Source organism: Zootermopsis nevadensis, unplaced genomic scaffold (genome assembly GCF_977971745.1).
Source record: "Zootermopsis nevadensis isolate Lab colony 2312 unplaced genomic scaffold, Znev_1.0 Znev_ptg000028l, whole genome shotgun sequence".
NCBI lineage: Eukaryota > Metazoa > Arthropoda > Insecta > Blattodea > Termopsidae > Zootermopsis > Zootermopsis nevadensis.
Genome location: NW_028259160.1, coordinates 16,992,583 through 17,015,055, shown reverse-complemented (window position 1 = coordinate 17,015,055; position 22,473 = coordinate 16,992,583). Strand labels below are relative to the sequence as shown.

General features: G+C 40.6%; 1 protein-coding gene across 1 annotated transcript; it reads left to right on the top strand.

Annotated features, from left to right (window-relative positions):
• Window positions 1-547: 547 nt before the first annotated feature.
• On the top strand, window positions 548-22,152 carry LOC110826662 (uncharacterized). The gene is made up of 6 exons (XM_022057523.2): window positions 548-646; window positions 7,152-7,213; window positions 10,037-10,110; window positions 13,269-13,452; window positions 13,990-14,108; window positions 14,629-22,152. The coding sequence occupies exons 2-6, from the start codon at window positions 7,180-7,182 to the stop codon at window positions 21,262-21,264; spliced, it is 7,047 nt and encodes a 2,348-aa protein (XP_021913215.2). The 5' UTR covers window positions 548-646; window positions 7,152-7,179; the 3' UTR covers window positions 21,265-22,152.
• Window positions 22,153-22,473: the final 321 nt, after the last annotated feature.

The window sequence follows — 22,473 nt, the reverse complement described above, 5'->3', positions numbered from 1 at the left end:
TGGTTTGAGGATTTATTCTCGTATTTGTCAAAAGAACGAAAATAAAAATTATACCCTGATAGTATCGCAAGTCGGTTTGTGACGTACACTTTGGTAAGCGATACCAGATTTCAAGGACACTCCGAGATACCGGGTGTACTCCACCTAGAACATGCCCGCGTTCCACCAAAATTTCCAGCTCACTCCTTGTGGAGGACTTCTCGATCCCACATGTGGCGGCCTTCAGAAGGTTTCAGTGACGTAACAGGGAGTTGAACCGACGTCATCTTGATGGGGGTTACCTAACTTCTTCGTCCGGTGCCTTATTCTGGTTGGTCAGAACACGGAGGAAGTTGCTTTGGCTTCTAGGGGCCTTGACCTCGTTTCATGACCGCTTTCATCTTGCGAACATTTTCTTTTCCTTTCCGCTAGGAGGCTCTGACTTCGCGTCCCACATCCCACGCATCTGACGAGTTCAGCGAGGAAACAAGAAGAAATGAAAGGGAGTCTGCAACTGCTGAAGATTCATCTTCACCTGGCTCAGTGGAAAGGGCATCACTTCTTGCAGTGGGTGCCTGGGATCAGTTTCTGTGTGACTTCGCAACAAGCAGTCAGTCTGCCCAGCGGCTGCGAGGGACAGTTAACTGGGATCTCTGACAATCAACCCGTAAGCATGTGCATTCTGTGTTACCGAGTGCCAGAGATTTTTAATCGTTTCACTGTCACTCCCGAGTATAATCGTCGGCTAAGTATGGTGCCAGCAAAGCTACTCTCGATTAAATTAATTCTGAATTTTTATGAGTTCGTATGTGAACGCTAAGGGAGATCAGTTCTGAAGCCAAACTGAACGAATCTGGATGAAATTTGGTATTGTATGTCAGTACTAGAACTTTTCAGGCTGGTCCATTAGTTAACAAATAAGAGACCATTATTTTCTTCATCATTACCGAAATGTGAAGATTCTACTTACGTTTTTCTTCTTAAAGGGATTGTTAAGCCTTCTGACCTGTCGCCGTATTCAGTTGAATTCGCCTTTCCGTCTATTCTTTGGTCTCGCTGTTCCACATTTACTTTTCTCCTTTAATGTTTCCGTCTATACCAGGATTCTTGACAACTACTGACTCCCATGTTTTTTCAGCAGTTACCCTATTTCACTTAAGACCATTTTAATATTATTATCCCATATACGCCTAGGTTTTTAAAATTGTAAATTTCCTTCAGGCGTCTCAACCAAAATTTTATACTCATTTCTGCTCGCTACGAGATTAGTAAATCGACAGATGGATTCATTTATGGGGAAAATTTATAGATGAGTTAAATTGGTAATTTTTTTTACCGGTATTATGGTAATCATGTAAGGAACTTCGTTTCCATTTCCCGTATTAGTAATTACCCTTTGGAATGTTTGTTGTTTTCGCAATTAAGTAACGTATAGTAGCCGCAGGTCGAGAGGATATTATGACACACAGCTCTCAGTTACGTTAGTGACTTCAGTAGAATTACGAAAACCTGCCGTACGAAGTTATATTATCATATCTCATATTTACAAGAAATTCAAATTTGGTCTGTTTTTCCAAAAGTCTGTATCACTAATATTACTTGGGTTTTGTACTGTTCTGAAACATAGTCTCTTAATTTTGGGGGAGGGGGGAATATTATAAATTACAAGTGAGATTTGAGGTCAAGACAGTGAAAATGGAGGCATTATTTTCCTCCGAAACGTTTGTACTCACCCACAAGTTCACATGGCATCGCAGCCCATAAGATCATAAGGGATTTTGATCACAGGAATTTTGTTACGTAAAATCTTAGCAACGATAACTCAAGAGAAGTGTACAAAAAAAGTTTTATTCGACGTTTTAATTACATTTTCAGTTTGTGGGAGTGGCACTCTGTAGCCTGTTTAATTTACTTCTCGGTATATCCTAAGGTACTCTCTCAAGTATTTGTCTGGAGGGACCGAGGAAGACCCTCGATCGGGACAGACGGCCCAAGATACTGACCACTCGTTACCAACTTTCGGCGGCATGTTTTTATTCAGTCACACGAACTGCGATAGTGTTTCTTAGTTACATGTGTAAAAGACGAAGCAGATTCTGGGCACGTGTTTCCGCCGTTTCGACACGTGAAGGCTACAGCGAGCTGTTGTGTTTCCCTTCTGCAACAGACAGAAACTTAGAAACTTCTTCCTGTACAGCGTCCTTCGATATTCTGTGCTGGAAACGTCCGTGCTCACTGGAGGGGAATGTAGAGGCGTGTTAGCGAGCAGGTTAACACATCTGAAAGGTATCCGATTCTAATTGCTGAAGACAGTCGCCATTCCTGTGGTTTTCCTCAGTTATTCTATGTATATCACGAGACCGTACCGTAAAGTAAACCATAGAAACTTTTTTCCAGTTTATGGTTGTTATAGTGTCGTAAAATAGTTCTTATAAGTCCAGTGGTATATCAACTGCTTTTAAAATAAATAACTCTTTATTTTTCCATCAGAATTTATCTATCAGGATTATCAAATTCTCAAAATAACCAATTAATCGTTTCCATGGAGACGCGTTATATATTTTTTTTCCTATGTCATTAAATAAACACGGGCTCACGTTTGGATCTCAACTTGTTAAATATAACTTAATTGTTATTGTCTCATATTTATGAATTTTGCTGTTGTTGGCTTTTTAGCTGCATTCTACGAGGAAGCCTCATTTGATGACGCAACTCGAGTTTCTTTTGTGCGTGTTTCTGTCGAGATACGAGTTTACGAGGTTACATGTGGAGTGTGAATTTTCCGACAACCACGTCGTGTAGTGCTATACAGACTTCAACAAGCTTACAAAATCTTTGAATTTCTCACAACTTTCTTCGATTGTCTAAAAAAACACAGAAATGCCTCAGTTACGTATGGAATTATCTGAATTAATTATATATAACGTGGGCTCTCGATCAGAGCGACCAGGCATTGTGCTTTGTACTGTAGCTTTGAGCAGTGGTTCAGATTAATTAAGAATTTCAAATTAAGATCTGGGTCGCGTCTTATTGATTAACGCTTGAAGGGATAAATACGAATCACAACAGAAGTAGAACCTGATATCGAAGGATTGTTCAGGCAAAAATGACGTCAGATAATCTCACTAATGACTGATTAATGTTAATGATAATTGTTGATTAATTGCAAAGCCTAATTTAGTAGCATTTTTAATAACTTGCCAAGGCATTTCAATAAACTCTCCTTATTTATAATCTTGCTGACTGCGGGTCGATAATAAATGGCAAATGTAGCCGCTGGCTTATAATTTACGTATCAAACACTGCGATGAAGACATTTTTTCAAATGGTGATAAATTGAAGTCGATCAAGAAATTACCTCATAAACGAGAACTTAGTCCATTAAGTTGTATCTTGTCAAAAATAATATTGAAACAAGTTATTACCCTCTGAGATCCATTTTAATATTAAATTGCGAAATGGATATAAGTATCTCAGCTGGACTGGCCTATTACGTCGTTGTAAAAAAAAAAATATATATACGTATGTTTAGGAAAATGTACAAGTCAGGTTGTCTGCGAGTCGAATCATGTAACTTTAAACTCTTGAATTTGATTCGGGATGTATCTGCGAAAATCACGATCGAATTTATGTGGACTGAGATGAATCTGTGTCAAATCGGGTCAGTTATATTTAATCGTAATGACAACTATATGTCCCATTGTTTTAATATTTATTTATTTATATTTTTTTCGAGGTACGGAGTGAATGTTTAAATATTATTAAGATGAGCTTCGGATCCAACAACTTAATTAGACTTTTCCCTCTCCGCGTTGAATGTCTGGCGCTGATGGAAAGTCTGATGGTATTCTGCATGGCGTCATCATTGCTTGCTATTTTCCCAGCATTCTGTTTTCATGCAGGCCCGGATTAGACCTTGTAGTTTCTCCCTTCCCCGGGTATGAAGGCTCATCTTTTGTTTTCTACCGCTCATAAAACGCGGAACCCTTTCACCTTCTGCAAGACCACAATCAGGCAGCTAGGACATCACTCCTATACCAGCCAGGGAATATCTCACCCGCGGACAAGTGGCTTCTCGCACAGACGGCTTAGTATTTCGACGTTTCGGACCTTGTCATTTCCTCCATCATCTTCTTCCTACGACTTTACCTTCCAGAAGACCGCAGTAATTTCTTTTTACGTTTTCCATTATCTTCTGTGTTATAAATTGGACATCCCTGTGAATGAGATGTTTTTGTCCGTGTCATAGTTTGGACACCCCGTGATACTTAGGTGAATGTGGACCGTGAGAGTGAATTACCCTTGTCATGATGTAAATGCCATTCTCGATGAATGGCTGGTTGCCCATGTACACGCTCCGTCTTACAAACTCTCCGCTCCTCTCTTCCTGATGTGAAGACATTTTGAAAGTGTTTATGGAAATACGATTTTCTGACGTTGAGAATCATTTGCGTGGAGTCGTCGTAATGCTGTGGCTTATTTATAGCGGGGTGACCACTAGGTCCTTGGCGATGAGACTGTGTGTGTAAGCTATGGACCGCAGACCTCTAACCAAGTGAAAGGCCGGCAACTTTCTGTTTCACAGCCACTTAAACGTGTTTCGCAGGTTTCCCTAATGATGATCAACGTCATCCCAAGTGCTAACGCGGTTGGCTTGCATTCACGTTGAATCCGGCCTCGTCATGATGTTTCTGTAATTCCTATCGGTCCCACTGCGGGCGTGGACAATATTTTTTTGGCTAGATTTGTCATCAATACAGAGTAACATCTCTACTGTTTATTAATTACGTGGAGAAGAGATTTTTGCCTGCGATCAGTGATTATGAGGCGTCCATACGTGTTGCTTCACTGATCAAACACGATAAACCACTGTTACACCACTGTGTACGTGCAAACTAGTTTCTGAAAGTTCAGCAGTAATCACTTGCAGCCAAGGAGCTTCAATTTGTCTTCGTGATGTAACAGTGGAAAACTTTAATAGTCTCAGCCGAATCGCTATTCACTTGTTACGATGTGTCACTTTACGTAGGGTTTTCTTAATTTCTCTCTTTCATTCTCGTATTCGGAATATTTAGGAAATGGCTTCGTGGAGAGGGGAAGTTGGGAAGATTTATGACCTGCAGTGACTGAGGAAAAAAGATACATTTCAACTGTCGACAACCTGGATTAGAAACTGTTACTTCTGAATATAGATCCTGATCTACCGTGTCTTAATCTACGCAATGTGAATCACCAGAAATGAACTTACTTTTAACCCTTTGAAGAATGAAGCTCGTCTAAATAATATATAAGAATTCAGTCCCTACCGCGAAGAAAACACCACACTTAACCATTACAAATATCAACTGGTTAAGGAAATAATTGCTGTTTACACTGAGAACCTAACAAGACACGTAAATACACTGTGTGGGCAAAATGTAGAGTTATTTAATGTGAAAGTAAGTGGTATATATAGTTACCACCGAGCTTTAAACGGATAAGTGTGTGATGTATGGCGAAAGTGAACGTGTTGGTCATACGATGAGGTGAAGGGAATAAATAAATTGCCCGAGGCTGATGCAGCTTCAAGAATTAGCAGAAGAACTCGTAGACTGGAAGCTGGAATTATCTCGCTGTGGACTATGACTTTTATGAAAGTTAATGTGGCATTAGATGGGCATTAGTGAGAGAGTTACGAGGAAATGAGAGGGGAAGTTCCATTTTAAAGATGTGTTACTGCGACCGACCGTTTTAACTCCGATTGTCCTGGTTTCGCTATGTCTTCAAATGGTTCCCAAGTTACCAGTTGCTAATTTAAATTAGTTAAATGTACTCCCTTGCCATGTAAGCTACAAAATTACTTTTACTACTAAATTGTACGTTTTTCCCAATCATTATAACAAAAAGAAAATTATAATGACACCGACAAATACTCCGTCTAGAATAGGTGGATCTTTGAAGCATTATCTAATTCGGCGAAAGGGCAGATAATAACCTTTTAATTATTAAGGCTTCGTATCTTTTTTTTCAATGCGTGTGTATAATGTATATAAGAAGATCTCAAAATAAATTCTTAACACAGAAAAGCGAAAGTTGAACGTAGTGGTAAGACTTTTTGAAGAGCTCTTCGGTGATAACAACTAAAACACGTAGAAAGTTGCCGTCACGTGACTGAATCCGTTTAACCTCGTGGAAGGTGGGGTTATAAAATGCCCTCTTGTGGATGAAATAAACAAACGCCGACTTCACTGCAACTTTCCTGGAATCAGAAGTTCGGAAATCAGGGGTAATTCATCTGGAAGAAAACCGGACTGCAAAGAGATTTTAGGTCATCACGTCGTTGAAGATGCCGATGTTGGTCTTGTCGGTTGCAGCGCGGCGTGGACGTTTAGGTAGATATGAGCGTTTCGAAGAAACATAGTCTTAATGTCCTGGAGAGTTCAACGCTGGTATAAGACAGCAGCTAACCCAAATATCTTATGACATTGAAAATTCACGTCCTCGCTTCAGAAGTTTTTTTAGTTGATTAGTACTGCATCCATCTTCAGGGCTGGATTCAGTATTTCACTTGAAAATATCTGTGTCTACCTTCAAGTTCACACGGCGTTGCAACCCAGAAGACCAGTGTCGGACCGCAAAGAAATTTTTTTATGGAAAACAGCTCGAGGGATGGTTAAAGCCGTATTATCGTGCCCATATGTGTTGTAGAGGAATTCTGCTTGACAGGCCGATGTAGACGTGAAGGTGGCTGATCGCGTTCTTACCTTAACGTTCCATTTCGTAATTTGGTTTGGTTTCCTATGCAGCAACCCGTAATTGCTGGCTTCCCATTACGTTGGCGTAACGTTTTGTTAGCAGTAGCCAACACGTACGATGTCCTAGTTTTTCATTCGAACATTACGTATCACGATTTGAGTTATCTTTGCGAACTGACCGTGTTCTTTCTTCGTAACACTGGTAATGAGTTTGCGTGTGTCTTCCTGGTTATTTATCGTTTCTTGCTGATAGTCGCAGTTGAAAAAAAGGTTTTCTGTCGTCTGTTTTAAGGTTATTTGCCTGGTTGAATTGAGAAAAACCACAAACATCTCAGGCTATTCGCTTCCGTGCCAAGATTCGAAACCGGGGATTGTGTATTGTCCCACCTGTTTACCCGTTCTTTCTCAGTCACTACCAGGTGTTCTGTCTGATTGCAGGGAGCGGCGAGTTCCTCGTGCCTGCAGGATGGGGAACCAGCGACTGCTCATCGTGACACTTGGTAAGTTCAACGGCCATACTCGACCTTGACGTTCGGGAGGCGAAGAAGTGCAGTCCTTCGGAACCTACTAACGCTAATGTTGGTGTCTCTGGCTTCAGACCTTGATAGTTACTGTGGGAATTTGCGTGTGGTTCTCAGGATATTGAAGTGAAAGACTTCTTGTGTCGCGTGTGGGCTTCGCTGTCTTTTATTTCCCATTCTTAAGCAACCAGAACTCGTTACTGTCATATTTTCGACATACGCAAATTGTAATGTAATGTAGCTGTGTCGTGGGTTCAATTCTGAAGGTTTTTTTAAAAAAATGTGTCATTTGCTTTGCTGTCAGTAACTTTGCATTTTTTGTTTTTCCATCTCATATGATTCTCAGTGCAAACGTCAATTATTTCCTTAAACAGCGTTAACCGGTTGATCTTTTGTAATAGTGAAGAGTTGTGTTTTCTTTGCGGTACGGACTGAATTCTTTAATATTTAGACGAGCTTCGGCTGCGTACAGGACTCGAAGTTAATCAAAGCTTAAACAGAGTTAACCAGTTGATCTTTTGTAATGGTGAACTGTAGTGTTTTCTTCGCGGTACGGACTGAATTCTTAAATATTATGAAGACGAGTTTCATTCTTCAAAGAGTTAACGAGAGCCATTTCACTGCTAGTTCTTTTAAACAAAAGCCAAGAACTTCCAGAATAGGAAGCAAGTACTTCTAAGTGAAATATTTCTTAAGGTAGCACGGAATTTGCAAGGTACGAACCAGTTGTGCGGTCTAGAATTAGCAGCTTCTACTCTGGAAAAAATTAATATTTGATATCATAATTTGACGTAATTACTTTGTGGATATGAATCAGTAATAACTTTGCTACAAACTCTTGTAACGTGATATCTGTCATTACGTTAGGCAATCATCTTGTCGCGTAGTCGATGAAACTTATTTTTCTTGTGTGAATATGGCGCTCCTGTCGCGTGACAGAAGGTCGCTTAAGACTATGCAGTGCGGTAATTAGCTTTGTTTGTCTCGTCTGCAGCCCAGGTTATTTTGTCCTGACGGAAAGGTCGCTGCAATGTTTCCAAACACATGAATACGCAACATCTTTGTTGTTACGCGATTCTCTGGCTGTGAAAATTGTCGCTTGTACTCTGTTATGGCTCCGGTGAAACTTCTGGATATTTTGTCCTTCTTACATTCTTTTCGGAGTCCATCTTATGTTGCCTGCGAATTTCCCTCGCCAAATGAACTCAATAACCCGATGCAGCGCTGTACATAAGAATCCCAGACAGGCCCCGTATTACACAGGGTGTTCCTCGTATGACGCGCTGTGAACAGACCAGTTACACTTATGTTTGCTTTGACAACTTGTGTTCTCAGATTTAATTTAAAAACCAGTCGAGACATTTTATTATCTTTTGGGCCTTAATCGATGTTTTACGTGATTAAACGCGTAATGGGGACTTGTTCTGAACGAATTTTGTTTAAACTTAGTATACTGCAAAGCTACAATCAAAGTTATTAGGCGAATATGATCTTATTTGCTGTCTATCTAACATATCTCCCTGCGTGTACGAATTCCATATGAATCTGTGGATCTGTCTTTATATCGGTCCACCTATTTATTTATCTGTGATGCACAGAAGACAGCCATTCGCATACAACGAGCTTTGAGTGTCGATGTTGGGCTCTTGAGTTATAGCGCCATGTGGTCTTGAACATACTGCCTTCATCTTCAGGACTGAGGCTATCTGCGAATCCACACGGCGTCACAACACAGCACCAGTATCGACAATGCCACCGTGTTTGCTTCAAACCACGCAGTTAGCTTAATTTGTTGTCAAGAGATGGCAGAACACGTTTGTTTCCCCAATATATTCGAGAAAATGAATTGAGATGTCAACGACTAGTTGCTTGTAAACGAGATATCTCGTGCATGTCATGGAGAGCGTGCGTCACATTGAAAGTTGCGAGTGGTTTATAAATCAAAATATTATGACCAGCTGTCTCTTTCTACGAAACAATGGGGTGGTTCTCGAGAAAGAAAGACTGTCAGAATTAAACACTGCAATGCTACCAGATGCTCTTTAGAGATTGCAATGCAAATGGCCCTCCTGTCTGTGCTTGTTATGCAACACGGCAATGAATTATGCAGATGTTGTTGTCTATTAGCATTGAATGCGTTGCCTCTCTCTATATTCATCAAATTCCGCCGTCTTCTTAATTTTAATCCTCGTTGACGTAACAGTGGTATTCTTCAGAAGTTCAATATGGCCACACAGCGCAGCTGAATGCCCCATTTTTATTCTTACACAGCTAGCAGGACATGTCCACGGTAACTTATGCATATCTTCCATTGTGGAACGAGAAATATCGTTCGTAGCATCGGAAGTGTTGACTTCTGCAAATCCTTTAACGTGTTTTTTTTTAAAATGATTTTTAAGGAAATTCGTGGCGAAATTACTCAAGACAGTGGACTGTAATGTTAAAATTAAAATATTGTAATGTACTCGACTATTCAGTCAACAGACTTGTATTATCCTCATGGATGTTCTTCTGGGTAATAATTCTGTGCGAATTTGTAGGAGGATTTTGGCGTTTCGGAGGATCATACTGCCACCATCGTCAGATATGAATCGAGAACCTTAAGTCTCATATGGTATCACCCCGTAGCAAAACATCGGAGATTTTAAAGAAGGTCGCCATCTTTCGATGTGGCTGTAACATGTTAACGCAGAGGGAAGTTGTCGATGGGTTGATCGAATTTAACTGTTTATTGATAAATTAATACTAAAATGTGATCTTCCTGCCTGGATACCTGAAGGCCTGTGTTCTTTTGTCTCTCAGGAGCTGTGATCCTGGCCACGTGTTGTTCTTCTGCAGAGCCAAATTCAAGAAACACGGGCACTCCTCAGTTAAAGGTAATGTGATGCTTTCTCTGTCTGCTTACAGCAATTTTGTTTAAAGGAATTTACGAGTTGTGTGGAGTTGTGAAGGAGACTGGATTTTGTTGGCCCAGGAAAGGGTCCGGTGGAGGACTTTTGTTAATTCGGTGATGAATCTTCGGTTTCCCTAAGCTAGCTAGTTAGTTAGTGAGTTTGCTACTTAGACTTTCTCGTCGTTCTTGACAGACAATTTACTGGTAAGAATAATTATAATTATAATCGTTCTTTGGTTTTGTATGGGTGTAGAACATGGTCTATCAGTCTCAGGGTGGTCATAGAATGAAGGTGTTTGGGAGCAAATTACTGTAGACCTAAGGAAGAGGACATAACAGTAGGATGGAGAAAATTGTAAGTTTTTTTTTTCGGTTGGGGTTTTCAGATTAATAACTTGGTTATACCTTAAAGTAGCCCTGTTTACGTCATTACAAATGACTCAGTCACAAATTATCATCTTGCTATCTGACTAGTCGCTTTCGTGCTTCTGGAACAGCGTCGTTAAATGCTCATGCCCTAAGAATTGAATCAGGAAGTAGATTCAAGCATGTAAAGAAAGTGGAAATATTTAATTCACCCAGGAAATTGTTTTTTAATAGAAAATGCAGATGTCGATGAATTTCACGAATTTCGTAATTTCAGAGGTTAAAGAATTTGCTTGGTTTTTGTCTTAACGCAACTTCCTGTTACGTGTAACACAAATAGGAAGTGACGGCGAATCGACTGGATGAAGTTCGAAGGCAGGGCTGGGAAATAATTCTTGAGAACGGAATAAAGAAACACAGAGACAGGAAAATAACAGAACAACAGTTGTAGAAACAATAAAATGAATCCCACAGCAGATTGCACGTAAGAGAATGAACAATTTGGTTAAGGAAACTGCGAATTTTGTGTCGTGCAGACAGGAAACGTGTCTGCTCAGATGAATGATGATGTCACTTTCTTTTGTAAACTGTAAGGCATCTTCGAGAACATCCACCTCTTTAGTTTGCATGTTTATCAACATTTTCACGTATCATTTACTTCAACAGGACAAGGAGCGAGACAAATACGACAAGAAATATCTAATCCGACCCGTGGCGATCTTAAGACGTCATAAAATCCATCTGTTTAACTGTTCACTACTTTACGTCCCCGCCCATACGAAATATAATGCATACAGCGATCGACAGCCACATTTGCCTTTAAGTGGATGTCGTCTGGGATGTTACGCTGTGTAACCTCGTGGAAATTGACGGGCGATTCAGAGCTGACAGCTGCCCCCATCACCAGCTCTCATTCTGATTTAACACTTTCTGATTTAATCCCCCGAAGTTTCGAGTTTAAATTTTTAAGTTTTTCGTTACGTAATTTCACCATCGTCCAGTTATTTATTTTCTTGAATGTTCTTTATGAGTAAACACATGGACTTATACAAATTTCAAACTTGACCTTTGCAGTTGATAAGTCCAGTGATAATAGCGTCCTCCAGGGACAAGTATTTATCGTACCGCGTTTCTTTTGTTTTTGTCTTGGTAATCATGGTCATGACACGGCGTTCGGTTCTAAAGCGGAGTTTCTAGACATGAAAGCGCCGATTATTTATCCACTTTTGTGAGCAGGAAGAGAAAAAGTCTTTGTTTTACATTTCGACTAAGATTGCTTATCTGAACTGCTTCGTGTATTCCCATATCCGGAGAATCACGACGCGTTCTTTAGCGGAGCCGAACATAACCTAACCTTTGATGTTTCACGTCCATGTTTTTTTTAATTAACGAAACCGAGTCGGTCACACCATTTAACGGGTTATATAAATTTATAATTCTGAGCATTGCAGTTCATTGCCTTGTCACCAATACGTTTTTTCAGTCCTTCAGCCTAAAGGGGAGATACCGTTTGGAGGACCTATAGGTTTATGGCAGGTTAATATTAAAATGAATCTTCTAGGAATTCGATGTGGATTCAAATGGTGGATTTTTGCAAACAAGATGGCGGACTGATGATGATGTTCCTTTAGATTTTGACGCAGTAGATGCTAAAGTTTCAGCCTTGTAGATGGAGGCAGTATGTTTCTCCGAAACGTTGGCATCTTCTGACGAGTCTTCAGAGCGAGAAAATCGAGAAGAACATAATCAGTTGTCGTCAAACTTTTCAAGAAAGTTAATTAATAAATGAGCATGGAATAAACATTTCAAAGATCATGATGTGCCCTCCCATTCTTGTCCTTAATTGTGTGTCTACGGGTAGCCATGACGCAAATCCGACAAGTGACGGTGTTTCCGCGTTTCTTCTGTGCTACTGGTCCATTGTCTCTCGTGGAGTCAGTCCCACGGGTGTAAAACCAACAGAAAGCCACTTCCCTGCTAACTCTCACCGTCCGAGTGTTTTTCCCTGGGTTTCCGAATTTTATTGTTTCTGGAAGTAATTTCTCATGATTCGTTGGCTCTGTGTGTGTGAGGGGGCGAGTTCAGAAAGTGACGTACGAGTGAAAAGGAAATACACACATGTTTTGAAAACCGGGATACGAATTTGCGATCCAGGAAACATTTTGCTGGACTTTCCAGGGTTACCACTTATTCATGGAGCTTATTAGTGAAGCTGTCAGCTGTATTTAGGGTCCACTGAAGAACCCGGAATGTAGGTATTTTTTCTATGTTTTGGGGGACAGGTTTTATCGTGAGAAGATTAAAGAGGATGCGGGAAGGAGGGCATGTAGCACGCATCCTACAGATGAGAAACGCTTGGACAAATTTGGCTCTGAAATGTCTGTGGAAGAGACCACTTGGGAAACCAAGACGTAGATGGAAGAATATTATTAAATTTTGTCATAGAATAAGAGGGGTGTGAGGAGGTGGATTGGATTAAACTGGCTCAGGACACGGCACAACATTGTTTTTTTCCCCTTTGAACATTGAACGTTGGTGTTCCATTCGTGACCAGCTGTGCGACTGTCAAGTTTTTTGGGAAGGTAGTCGGTGGTGGAAACCAATCATTAAGATTGAAACTCTTGATTGAAACAGTTTTGTTACGTAACCAAAGAATCAGTCAAGTGAAATCTGCATCTTCAGACTGCCACATCGTTTTTTGCATTCATTACATTTCCACCAATTTCCCTTCTGTTTAAATCCACTGTTACAGATAATTTGTCTTTTACGTCACAGGTTACGAAACAGAATTTGAAGGAGCGGCTCTCAGAAATGGCCGAGGAGTTCGGGGCAATGAGCTTTGAAGAGACGTCAGAGGAAGTGTCTTCTGCAGATGAGGAGGCGACGTCCCTGGCACCAAAGCAACATGTCAAGAGGCTAATATCTGCTGAGCAAAATGCTGAATTCCAGGTTTATCAAGGTACTTCGTGCACTGTGAACCAAAACCAGCGTAGATGTCCTCATGAGGTCAATGCACCAATATATGACCCCACAGAAAGGAGTCATTCCTGAGAAGCTGATAGTCACTCACTCATGTGCTCAAGAAATTAAATGTGCTTTATGGAACTTGAAGGTTCATTACACTTTTCACAAAATCCTGTAACTGAATTGAAATCACCCTTCGAAGAAACTTAGGATTATATTTGGCCAATATCAGCCTATGCTACGTCATCATGGGTTTTCCATCTAAAATTGTGTATAATTTCCTAATTTTCCACCCTTGCATGCTTTTTTCAACATTCTTGATTTGGTTCTTGTGTGAAGGGTACAAATTATGGTACGACATGTGGTAGCCATGGTGGAGATGAGAAATTCATAAATATTGTTGTTACAAAACATCATCGAAAGAAATTACTTGGGAGCTGTTCAAATTCAATTTGGTCTGAACTTGAATATAATAATATCTTCCCACACTAAATCACATTTTGAATCATGAATCTCTCGTGTGTCTTGACAGGCGTAATGGGGAGACCTGGAATGGACTTCCCTGTACTGCGTAGCATCCCTAAAACAGGCTTCAGCTGTCGCCAAGTGAAGCATTCTGGATACTACGCTGATCTGGACACTGACTGTCAGGTAAATGAATGCATAATGGGGATACGGCAACTCTCTGTCCGTGCATCAACTGCGCACCTAACATTAGTGGGGGTCTAAAATAGAAGTAAAAAAAAAAGCTATCCTGCTAGGGGTCATGATGGAAAATATGTGCACTTGTTAAAGGATCAGATGTCATGAACAAGTGGATAATACTCCTGGTTTGTATTCATGAATTTCCAAATACTCTGTGGCCGTCACCTTCGAAATCCTTTCCTACTACTTATCTTCTCGGTTACTTTTTCATATAACTTCTTCAGTTGAAACATTGAAGTTAAATGTACTGAGAATCAGCAAGTCAGTGATCATTTTTGACATGTGGGAGGTAAGTGATAACGAGACACTTTTTCTCCAAGAAATTCTTATCTTCTGTGACAGTTAATAATTTCAGCAGTGCTTAATATTAATTTATCATAAATGTAATTGATAAAAGACAGGTATATTAGGCCAAGTTTCAATTAGCTTGTATCATTAATATTACACGTGACACATATTTTTACAGGTTTTCCACATTTGTGCTGATGGTAGGAAGATTTCTTTCCTGTGTCCAAACGGAACAATATTCAGGCAGTCTCATTTAATTTGTGACTGGTGGTGGACCGTGGACTGCGCCAGCTCTAAAGAACACTACGAAGAAAGTGCCGAGCTTCTCGCCAATGAACGAAAAGTTTACCAAGCGAGGTCTGACGCTTTGTCCAAATCGAGGTCCAGACAACATGCAAACAGGAAACCGGGAATCATCCGAGAGTCTGAGAGTGTAAGTGCAGCACCTTACAGCACAGAGGCAGTCCCGCTGAATGCCAGAATACAGGCTCACAACATTATAAATCCAAGCAGACAGGTCCTCATCTCTACACCAAATCCCGGATCCTCACGGTCAGCGGAAGAATTTCAGACTGGAAGCAGCATGGAACTGGCAGAACAGAGGCCAGTAGTCGCCTTCAATCCACCGTATCTAGCGTCTCGTGCAAGGCGTCCTCAGAATCAGGAACATCGACAAGGCGGGCAATTTGCAGAAACCGGACAACAGAACAAAGCTGGGCATTTCTTGCAAAACATGCCTCCAGCATCTGGAGTCCCAGAACAGCAGAAGATCTCACAGTACAATCAGTTCTCAGATATTCATACTTCCCTGAAGGTTACTCCCGCTCCACAACAGGCACCCGACACAGCTCACCAACCCAAATCCGGCCTCCTCATCAGCCGCAATAGACAGTCTGGGCAGAGTCTCTCGCAGAGAAGTATGCCACAGACTGGAATCTCACGCAGTCGTCAACAACCACAGCAAGTAGTCACATCCCAAGCCCAACCACAACCACAATTTCGCCCTGAATCACAAACATTTCCACAAAATAAAGAAATGGGCAATGGTTCTAGGTCCTACAACCATATCAGATTCTTTCCAACTTCAGAAAGAGAACGCCAGCTGCCAGCAGAGACGGGGTCATTTGTTAACAACAGGGGGTATCAACTAAATGACATTAATAAAACAACAGATAGACTGAGAATTACGAAGAAGAGGGTCCAACAGGCATCTCATAAGCCGTACGTGGAGTTGGACAGGTCACGAACAACTACAGACTACCCTCTCTCAGAACAGGCAACGGACAGAGGGATCACAGGTGCATCAGACACGCAGTCGTCTCTAGTACTTACTACTGAGGGAAATTTATCTGATGATGATGATGATGATGGTGCATTTCAAGAACCACCAAGTGAGGAGCAGTTTAAAGATGAAGATTTATTTTACCTTCATGATGCTTCAAGAGAAAGTGATGTGACTGGTGATTTTACATCTACAGAATCATCAGTAAAGGATAAAAATTCAGAGAGTTCTGTTTTCAGAGATGAGTTTAATAGCGAGTCAGGCGAAATAGACTTCACTGAAGAGGTAGGATTTTCAAAATCACCAAGTTATATTCAGACCAAAGACAAGGATATATATGGAAATTCAGAAATGCAAGATTACATTGAACCTACAGAATCCATAAGCCTTCCAGACATACAAAAATCAACCACAAATATATCAAGTGCTGAATATGCTTATGATTTCTCCTCTCCTGTCGTATCGTCAAGTTTCTCCACAGAAAAGCCACATCAATTCCACACACCAGCAACATTACCTCCCATCAGTACCAAAGAACCGCTTGAACGGAATGTGTCTGTTACCAAGAGCACATCGGAACCACACGCAACAGTATCGTACATAAATGTTGAAGGTATTGCCACTCATCCTCTCAGCAAATCAATAAAAAGTGATGACATCAGTACAAGTGCACCAGTCTCGCCATCTGCGTCAGCTACAGTCTCTCCTACAACTGAGGATCCTGTAAGAATGAAACTGAAGCCTATATTTGTTGAAATTATTCACAGAGGTTCGTCAGAACCTCCGTTTTTGAAAACCTACACAGTTCAAGAACTGGAAAGGAGAAGGAGCACCACTAAGTCTCCTCTCTTTGCAGAGAAAGATAATTTTTCATCTAGAAACCCTGAAAGTACAGCCAGCACTTCTCAGATGATGGGGTCTGGTGAAATGTCAACTACTCAGACTTTATCCCCGTCACCAGTTACATTAACAAGAAGAGTAAGACCACCCAAAAAACTTGCATCTCTGACCCCTGTCCCTGACATTACACCCGCTGAATTCACCGCATCTTTTCCATCAACCGTGTCATATGTTACTTTGTCTAGGAAGGTTCAACCGCCTGTGTTAATATTAACTTCTTCAGATCAACATGACAAGGACAAAAGGAAAGGTGATGATACCCCTCCAGTGTCATCCACATCTGGTACAGGAGACATGTCATCATTTACTGACCACACGACTCCAATAAGTCCTGTAACTTTATCAAGAATAGTGCAGCCACCACTGGCAGGACTGGTTGAATTTAGTAGTGGACTCTCCACGTCAACCAGAACTGCTGTCAGACAGGAAATCATTACTAGGACAGCAAATCAGAATGCTTCTGTGAGCTTTCAGACCATAAAAAATTATAAACATCAGAATATCAGTAAACACCAACTTCCAAAAGAAGCAGAATTTGAACACAATAAATTGGTATCAACAGAATCTTCAGCTTCACATGTGAGAAGCAATTCTGAATCGACCAAGAATTTTGTCGACGAAATTCAACACCAAACAACCAGTGAACCAAGCCCTATCACAACTCCTAGGAAACGGTTTTTCTCGCTGAAGCGAAGGACAATGACAGACACTACTGAATCTACCACACCATCTTTAAACGCATCAATGCGGAAGGTGATCTTGACTAGGGTACCAACTTCTGTTTCAGACATTCCTGTATCAATTGCTTTCAAGCAAGAACAAACTTCTCCACAATATAGGAACAGAGACGGTCTCACGATACCTGCATCATCGGGACCATCAACCCTTCATTCACTTGCAGTTTATTTTGCTGCAAAAGACAGCAACCAGGAGACCACAGTCAATACGTTAACAGATTTATATTCTAGGAAACGTAAAGGAAAGGGGGAGAAGACTACGACTGAAAGTGTGCCTGCATCGTTATCCATACGTGAGTACAGTTCATCAGCAGAAGTGAATGAAACACACACTCCCATGTTAGCTCCAAATTTCTTAACAAAATCTACAAGGGATTCATATTCAATGCTTTTCCCTAATACCAGCGATGAACAAAATTCATCGACAGAAGAGCCAGCGAGATCTACGGCAAGGACGGCACTGAAATCTAGCGCCAAAATCAAGCCTAAGGATAGGAAAATAACTCACTCCTCACATGATATTCTCAGTAGTGAGCTGTTAGAAAAGTTGGCAGAAATATCTGAAATGGAAGAAAAACCACCAAGTGAGAAAAGAGTTTCTTCGTCTGAAAGAGGGATGTTGCATTCAGAAACTGAAGACTTGTTGGAAGGTACTGACTCGCGAGACCTACGAGAACTGGCACACATTTTCAGTCGTGCTCTTTCTGCCTATTTGGAAGATCCAGAGGAGTTCAAGAGAGTTCTTACAAAGGTTAGACCACAGGACCCGTCATCTGTTTATGTGAATGATGTGAAACAGGCTGAGTCCAACCACTTTCTGAGTACCACAGTATCCTCCGTGATTTCTTCCACTACTGTACCACTGACATCATCAAGCACCCAGGACTTTTCAGTCACTAAGGAGGATGAAGAAGTTCTGGATTTTTCTGATGTTTCCAAAGTTTCTAGAAAGAAATCAAAATCAACAGGTTTGACGCCTCCATATTCAAAATCTTTTGAGACACGGAAATGGAAAGATGTAGTCTCAACATCATATGAAAACTCTGCTGCAGTAGCATCCCGGAAGACTGGGATATCAGAAACTGTATCAAATCCGTCTTCCATTGAGGCAGTTGAAGAGCGTGACCTGAAGCCACCAGAGGAAGGGCTCCAGAATGCACAGTCTACATACTACATATTGTCCAATGGACGAGTTCCATTGAACACAGCCAGTGTTTCTCAAGAAGTGTTTGAACATGCTGAGACAGGTAAGGGATCTGGAACAGATTACTCTTTACCACCTGGGACCAAGCAGTATCAAGGCCCTGCATATGGTCCACAGCCAGATGAAGTAAAATTTGCTCCAACTGCTGGAGGAGTTAATGATCCAAGCCGTCCACGTTATGGAGGTTTCCAAAACAATTCAGGAATACCAGCTAAAGAGACTTCAATTAATAGTACTGACATACAAAGTATTGTCAAAGCCACAACCTTTGTCCCAGAAGTTAGGTATCAAACACGATCCACAGTGCATCCTGTTTCAACAACAGCAAATTTTCAAAAACCTTTGGGAAGGGATGTTGTTGATGAATTTGGGAATATTTTGAACACTTTTGTACCTCAAGAAGTTAACAACCTAGCTATTTTTGTTAGTACTGAAACTCCAGGTGCCTCACTGGCTGATGAAAATGTACAGAGCGACCGTGTTCAGACTTATAATTCTAGTTCACGAGAAGCTCTTCATGGCGTCAACACAACTGGTTTCACCCCTTTGCCAGTTAGCCAGTCTTCAAATACTCTCAGTGTAGAACAAAAATGGAATTCTCTGGGAAGTATAGTTGATGCATTAACAATAAATTATAAATTGAGTGAATCAGATATTGAAGAAAGAAATTTGTCAACTGTCACACAAGAATTTAGTTCACCTGTAGCGACAACACGAAAACCCACTTCCACTACAAAACCAGTGCATAAAACTCGACAAAGATTTACGACAGAATCTTTCAACCCTGAACCATCTGATCCAACAACTAGCCCGCATGATATTCCTGACACTTCATCAAAGCCTGCACAGACGCAAAGGTACGTACATTCTCGATTGGAACTGGAAGCAGACAGTGCAAATTCTGACAAGGGATCGAATTACAACTCAAATCCCCAGGAAGAGATGCAGCCACTGGACATTTCGGGCATTACATTTTATTCAGAGAAGATAAAGCCATTGCCTCCGGCTTCAGCTTCTTTAATTCAAGTATCAGTATCAAAGACGTACAAGGTCGAACCTTTGACTAATTCTTCAACTAGTAAGTACATGTCTGGAAAAATCTCAGAATTTGATAACAGTTCAGAAGAAATGTCAGTAACAACATCTGCAAATATTCCTCTCAGAAAGGAGTCAATAAACAAAACACAAGCTTATCCCCGAGCCATGGAATTAGAATCATCCACTCTTTCTTTACGTGAGTCTGGCACAAAGAAACATTCTTTGCACAGTGAACAAAGTTCAAGAAGTACTGAAGAACCAGATATAACACAACAAGATTTGACAAAGAATGCAGCATTAAGAGAGGCACCAGAAATGTTACTGCCACATCGACAACCCACGCGAAAATTGTTTACGGACGCGGCATTCTCAGAAACATTACCCACTGCTGAGATTACCACAGTTTCATGGAAACAAGAAACAAAACAGTTTGATCAAGAAATTCCTAGTGTGAATTTACAACCTGTTCAGAGTTCAGTTGGTGTACCTTTTTCTGTTGCCATTCCTTCATCACAAGGGGTCACCGATTCCGGAGGAACAAAAAATTCCAAAGAGGAATTACCTTATTTTTATAAAGAAGGAGTTGAACCACTTACATCCACATCAACACTTGACTCAGCCAATAGTAGTTCTGTAATAGTTTCTTCAAACAGCAATATATCATCTAGAGGAACAAAGTTTTCTGAGAAACACAAATCATTAAATAATAAAGTTACACTGACTGAATCGAATGATGCATCGAACTCTCAACAGTCAGTCAGAATAAGTACCATGGTTTCTTCTACAGAAAGTCCATTTTCATCCAACTCTCCCACTATACCAACATCTGTTAAAATATACTTCTCTAACCGTTCTCAGATGTCTGTGCCTAGAGCAAGTGTAGAGGCGGATCTGAGGATGGATAATGTAACCACAGATCAATTACAAGCCTTGGAAGACATTCAGACAATGATTTTCCCTTGTAATTCTACCATGAGCAAAGATGGGACAATGTTCAATAACCTGAATCAATCCAGTACCCTTTCTTTGATTGATACGATGAAGCAGGCTGTGACCAATTCGACGGTTCGACGCCTCGTGCTATTATTAGTGAACAGCCTGAAAGGGAATACTCCAGAAGAAACTCAGTCACGCCTCATAGCAGCACTCTTAAGAGTGCCAGTTGATCGCAAATTGTCAGAGGCAGAGCGAGTTTCAGTATCAATGTTACTGCAAAAAAGAATGGAATCCTTGGCAGAAAAATCGAGTGGAGAACACACTTTGGTTGCTGCGTCTCAACATGAGTCATATCCAAGTGCTTTCCTCAAGAAATCATCTCAGATTCCCATGACTGAACAGCCTGACTTTGGGAAAAAGCATTTGACAACAACCCAGGCTTCTGCCACAAACTTACGTGCTCGAGGGCGGAAGGCCCCTCAGATTCTCACCCCTCAAGAACATACAGCAAAAGTGGCTGTTCAAAGTAACGGCAGAAGACCAGTGAGACTCAGAACGACAACCGAGTCCTCTTGGACCATATCGAGCGAGACATCATCACCAGAGAAAAATTCAGGGTCTGAAGATCTTGCCAAAGTTGACTCACTTCCACCATCTGATACAAGAGCCGTAGAACTTCTTCGGTCCCTATACTCCTTGGCTTCTAGATGGGGTTGAATCTAGTACATGATGAGAAATATCAAAACACTGACTTGTACAGTCCTGGTCGTAGAAACTGCACCAAGTTCAGGAGATACAAGGAAGTAAAGAGATTCGCAATAGTTTTACTGGTGGTTTAAGTTTCCCTGATCATGACTGTATACACCATATGATGTGACCAGTGACCTATGTTGGTTGTTGGCCATGGCTTTCATGTGATACAGGTTCTGCCAGCATTTGTTGCAGCTTTGATCAAATTGATGCTTGTTGTTCAACACTTTGTGCTGATCCTGGGCCTGTATATGGTGCTTCAGTAGCTTCTAAAGTCCATGAATACTTCTAAATTTTAATAAGTGTGGACAAAGTTAAAATGGAAGCAAATTGAAGATGGTATATGAAAGCAATGTTAATAAAGTTTCCTCTTGGTTACTTGGTCAGAAATAATAATAGTAGAAGGTAAAGTTTTAACTAAGGAATTTGTATCATCATAAACTCTTAAATTAGAGAGAACTAATATTATTTTGAGACTTTTGATTTGACCTGGTTCCTATAAGCACTTGAATCTTGTTAAGGATGCCCATGAAATTTGACTGTCATAAGTTTGTGCCATTTGCTAATGGGATGTTCAGTTAAACAGATGTATATTTCATTGAAACGCTTCCCCGATTTCTGCCAGTTTCCTCAGTGACCAACAGGAAAGAATAACATTGTCATCCTCGATACCACGAGAAGCTCAAATCTCACATGGTGTTGGATACTGATGCTGTTATGTTACTTATAATGAATTTTTAATTCTTGTTGGTGTGATTGAATTAGTATTAGGACGAATGTGTGTGAGAGAGACAGACTGCATTATATTTTTGTACAAGTGAATAAAATTGATGCTGGTGTTCTTAAATTCTTTCACCCTGTTAACTAATTTCATAACAAACAAATATGTTATTGCACGAATATATAAAGCTAACTTGATCTATTTGTTGCATGACAGGAAACTTAAAAAGAAATCAAAACCTTGTTGAGGTTGGATGAAGACACACAAGAAATAAAATATCTAATATTTTACATACTATGTTAACAGAAATTTCCCATTTATGTATTATAAATAACTAAAATTACATGAAGTAATGACTACAATTTTGTAAGCAGTTTATCTTGTTGCAGTGTATTTACCAACTTGAAACCAATTAATGCATTTAATGTGTCAGCTGGTTGAATGGAGAAAACACC

Coding starts and splice junctions, on each gene's coding strand:
- LOC110826662 (XM_022057523.2), top strand. CDS start 7,180: ATGGGGAACCAGCGACTGCTCATCGTGACACTTG. Junction 10,111..13,268: donor CGGGCACTCCTCAGTTAAAG/GTAATGTGATGC, acceptor TTTACGTCACAG/GTTACGAAACAGAATTTGAA. Junction 13,453..13,989: donor TGAATTCCAGGTTTATCAAG/GTACTTCGTGCA, acceptor GTGTCTTGACAG/GCGTAATGGGGAGACCTGGA.